The sequence below is a fragment of the Egretta garzetta genome, unplaced genomic scaffold (assembly GCF_000687185.1).
Source record: "Egretta garzetta isolate BGI_Z169 unplaced genomic scaffold, ASM68718v1 scaffold59, whole genome shotgun sequence".
Classification (NCBI taxonomy): Eukaryota; Metazoa; Chordata; class Aves; order Pelecaniformes; family Ardeidae; genus Egretta; species Egretta garzetta.
This window is the reverse complement of record NW_009267230.1, coordinates 3,005,131-3,009,607: the sequence shown is the minus strand read 5'-3', so window position 1 is coordinate 3,009,607 and position 4,477 is coordinate 3,005,131. Positions and strand designations below refer to the sequence as shown.

General features: G+C 39.4%; 1 protein-coding gene across 1 annotated transcript in view; it reads right to left on the bottom strand.

The window, feature by feature from the left end:
- TARS1 (threonyl-tRNA synthetase 1) overlaps nt 1-4,359 on the bottom strand; it is a 16,147-nt gene extending 11,788 nt beyond the window's left edge. Inside the window, exons 1-5 of the mRNA XM_035902704.1 lie at nt 4,257-4,359; nt 3,161-3,351; nt 1,979-2,102; nt 779-900; nt 460-577 (exon numbers count right to left, since the gene is read on the bottom strand). Coding sequence (XP_035758597.1) covers nt 460-577; nt 779-900; nt 1,979-2,102; nt 3,161-3,351; nt 4,257-4,292 — 591 coding nt within the window. The 5' untranslated portion in view covers nt 4,293-4,359. The remainder of the gene's footprint in view (nt 1-459; nt 578-778; nt 901-1,978; nt 2,103-3,160; nt 3,352-4,256) is intronic.
- Nucleotides 4,360-4,477: the final 118 nt, after the last annotated feature.

Sequence of the window (4,477 nt, the reverse complement as noted above, 5' to 3'; positions counted from 1 at the left end):
AAATAAGGATCAGCTTTTAGCATTGCTTGGACTTCCTCAGGTGTTCTCATTCTAAAACGTGTTTTATGAAGCTTTCTGAATGCATGAGCACATGCAGTTATACTATCACCACCACACTGTATTAACAGCAAATGTAATACAGGCATATAACATAACAGCACATAATTTATATCTGTGGGAAATAAATTAAGAATATGGCTTCAAAGACTTTGCCAAGGTCACCCAGGGGAAGAATGGAAATTCCTATAGTTGCAGAAAATCTAACGCACATTCCCAAGAACCTAAGAATTACGCCTTCACTCATTTTTTTGTTATATACCACAAATAAATTTATTAGAACATATCACCTTAAAAAGTTAATTTGACATTCTTCTACCACTAACAGAACATGTGGCTAAAGTTACAAATAGTTACAGAATAACTGCACGATGCTACAAACAACCTTCTAAACCAGCCTACCTTAAACATTTCAAGTAGCGTTTCCTTCTTAACTTCCAGCCTTTCAAAGGCTTGTTTTTCCTTCATTATCTTTTTGCATAATGTTTCCAAAGCAGAGAAGTCATTACTTGATACACCCCTAAAATAAACACACACATTCTTGCTTTCACTTGCAATTTCTGATCCAGTTGCAATGCAGTAGCTTGTGGATGGGGGACACTGCAAAGAACGAATCAACCTGCAGTAGTGCAGATGACTTTGTTTCGGGAACAAGCAGGTAACAGAAATTTTGCTGTGACTGCCATCCCCCTGCTCCTAAAAAGAACAATACAAAACCTACCCTTCCTCAAGGAACATGTCATAATAAAATCCATTTTCTATTGGCGGGCCATAGCACAAACAGCCACCATAGATTCTCTCCATAGCTTCACCCATTATGTGAGCACTTGAGTGCCAGTATACCTAATGGAAGTAAAAGAGAAGATCAGTGTGAATATGCACAATACATTTCTGAGTATTTTATTTAAAACCTCTTCCAAAATGCACACTTTTAACGATACTTGATGCAGATCCCACATTAGAGCAGTCTGCAGAACAGAAGCAACCTGCCCAGCAACACTCTCATCCTAAGCACCAGTACTTCCAAAAGGTAACACTGGAAAATTGCTTACAGCCTGGTAGTAAATAATTCTTGTTTTCAGCTACTGTTGAAATGATTCAATTATTGTCAAGAAGTCAAGAAATTAATTCATAAACTTTTTTTTCTATGAACTTCAATCAATCAGCTCTACATAAAGACCAAAAGGTATGCTTTCAACGTAAGGCTGTGGTCCTACTCCAAAGATTTTATACATGGGAAATCCTGCTCTGAAGTAGAACAGTTCATAAAGTTAAAAATTACACTCCATCTTGTAGTACACCTCAAGTTTTGACAAATTAAAACTAAATCTATAGGGCTTCAGTCTGCTTTTACTTGCACAGACCAGAAAACACAAATCTTACAGGAGCCATTTAGCCAATATGAAAACCCTAAGTTTGAATGCAAAACCTCTGTGATGAGTTTGACTGACAGCTTCCTGTACCAAATTATTTTTTCTAAAGATAGCATTTACAAATTTACTGGATATCCACATTTATCTGAATGACGAGCCAAAATGAAGTACGTACTTTTGCATATTAAAAGTAAAAGACCAGCCTACCCAGAACTTTTATGATTGAACAGACAGTACTTAGTATTGTTTTCAAAGTCAGTGCTGAAGAGGCTAGTTCAAAAGACCTACTTTAAATTAGCATGAAGGTTGCAAACATGAAACTTTGGCAAGAAACTTGACATGAACTACAACAATTGCTAGCAGACTCGATTACAAATACACAGCAGAACGTACATTACCTGCAGTACCACATCTCCCTTGTAAGGACCTACACAGCAAACTCGTTCCCATCTCCTCATCTTTTGAACACAGTAAAGATGCAAATAACTACTTGAGGCTGAGTTTAATGCAAATTCAAGGGCAAACAAATTTTGGCAGAAGATACTCACTGCTTGAGCCTCTTCATCTTCAAACTTAAGCAGCTCCAGGGTACAATCCTCCTCCAAAGGACGGTCTAGATCCCAAACCATCTTGTTCACTTTAGCAATAACAGTGTTGTCAGCTAGGCCCTGACTACAGAATAAATACACAGCATATAATCTTCCGAAATCAGCAAGTAGAAGTTCCCCAGATTTGCCCTCCATGTTGAACAAGATTTTCAAGAGTGCTCAGAGTGGGTACAATGTCATAAATAAATTCCAAACAAATAAGCAGTTTAGCCAGTCTTGAATATTTATGAAAATCCTAATCACATGTCAGAGATGAGGCAAGAAAACTGTGCTGTACACCCGACATTCATACATTAACTTATTAGACTTAGAGGCAGCCACCTCAAAGTACTAACCTGTCTTCAAAATCTTATTGCAATAAAAGACAGAGCTTCTCTTCTAAAAATTATCAAATACCATTTCTAATGTAGTAACTTCACAGTTGTTCAGGCAAAAAAAAACCCTTTCCTTAATCTCAAAACCCTTTCCTTGATCTCAAATCACAAAAGGAAAAAAGGTTCCAATGACAAGGCACCTGAGCGTGGGGAAAAAAGGCATTTCACCTCTAGGAATCACCCAGTTTTTGTAATTTTAACTGTTAGGGTGTCCAGTGTGCATTGTTCAAACCTACTCCACAGCAAATTTGAATAACCCAGAGATGTGCAATGCTCTTTGTGATGGGTATCTTCCATTGAAGTAAAAATGCAGTTAAGTGAAAGACGGTCATACTGTTAACTCTCTCTGAAATCAACTGAAACATCATCCAGCAGCCATCTTCCCCAGGATGATGCAAATTAGTTTGCATGTGCTAACATTCAATCTGTTAGAGTAAATGTATTAGCAAATTGGTTCTTAATGCAACAGCAATACTTGCAGGGAAAAATATGCAAGTAACGTGTGACTAAAAGATCTGTTATATTCTTACTTAATTTTAGAAATTGTATCTTCATAAGGCAAAAAAATTACACTCCAAAACTCAGACCCTATTGATTACCTTCAGCTTATTACAAACAAGATGACTTGAGAAGAGTGGAAATAAATGACTAACAGAGAAATTACACATTACCCACACCCTCACAGCTGCAACCTGCAGACATAGAGCTGTCTGAAAATGATTGAGTGTATCACAGCATAGAATCATACCTAATTCCACAAGCGATTTGATAAGGAGTAGTCTTCCAGGACTCAGCATCAACCTGCTTGCCATCAGGTAATGTAACTTTAATGGGTTTACTGTCATTTGCAGCTCTTTCTGCGAGGAGTGCATCATGTTCAGCTTTGAGTTTATTATACATCTCTAAACGCTCATTGATAAATGCAGGCCAGGGATTCAGCTACATATAACGAAGAGAGAGAAGGAAAAAAAAAAATCAATAGATTATTAGAGTAATCTAATATCACATCATGTCAAGAATGCAAATAGAATGGATATACTTTTCACAAGCAGCTATGTGACCATATCTGTATACGTGCTATATCTAACAAATAATGATGATTACTTGATTAATTATGATGATTAATTATACAGTATTCATTCTATAGTAATTTACAAGAATTCAGCTTAATGAAAATTATTACTTTGAAATGTACCACTGCATACCTACTTAATAAAGTACACATATGTTAATAAGCTACTACACAGTTTATTAAACACCTGCTGAATAAGCTATACAAGGACAAAAATAAATTTGAAAAGACTATAGAAGTTAAACATAAAGCCACATTTTTCTTATTAGGTCAAAAAACTGAGGGAACACCTCTACTCTGAGCCACCCAGACTGGAACTGACTCCAGCCTACACGTCATATAATGACATCAGGGCTATCAGCCTGGGCATAAGCAAGGTTATACGGCTATGCAGCTGGCTCGGGATTAGTGCTGGCTAGCAGCTGGCCCTCTCTGTGCACAGTCAGGGGGATCTGTGTTTACCCACCACGAAGACCGAAAAGGCAGAGCACCTCTCCTCATCCCAGAGATCTCCTGCCTACCTCCTGGTGCAAGGAGAGGCGCGGTGAAAAGAGCGACTATGGAAATCAGAGCCACTCTCCCATTACACCAATACCACCTGGTGTAAAAAGCGACTGAGTCACTTCACGGCAAACTTTAGTAAAATAAGAAATAGTGGGGAAAGAAGTGTAACGCCAGATAAAATAGGTCAGAGGGGTAAACTGCAGCAGTACACACGGCAGCAAGCAAGAGACCGCATCTTTCAATCCCCCGTGGCCCAAGGGCAGCTCACCTCCGTCCGCCCTCCATCGCCGGCCCCTTCCTTCATTTTCTTCTTTCCGCGGTCTGCCTTTTTTTGTTCCCCAGCTTCTACCTGAGGAGGGCGAGCACCATTTCCTCATTCTCCAGCAGTCGCTCACACCGACGGGCGCTTTACCCCCCCACCCCCACCCCTAGCCCCACACACCTGGGAAGAGACCCGACCCCTTCGCCCCGGGAAACCCCAGCCCAGCT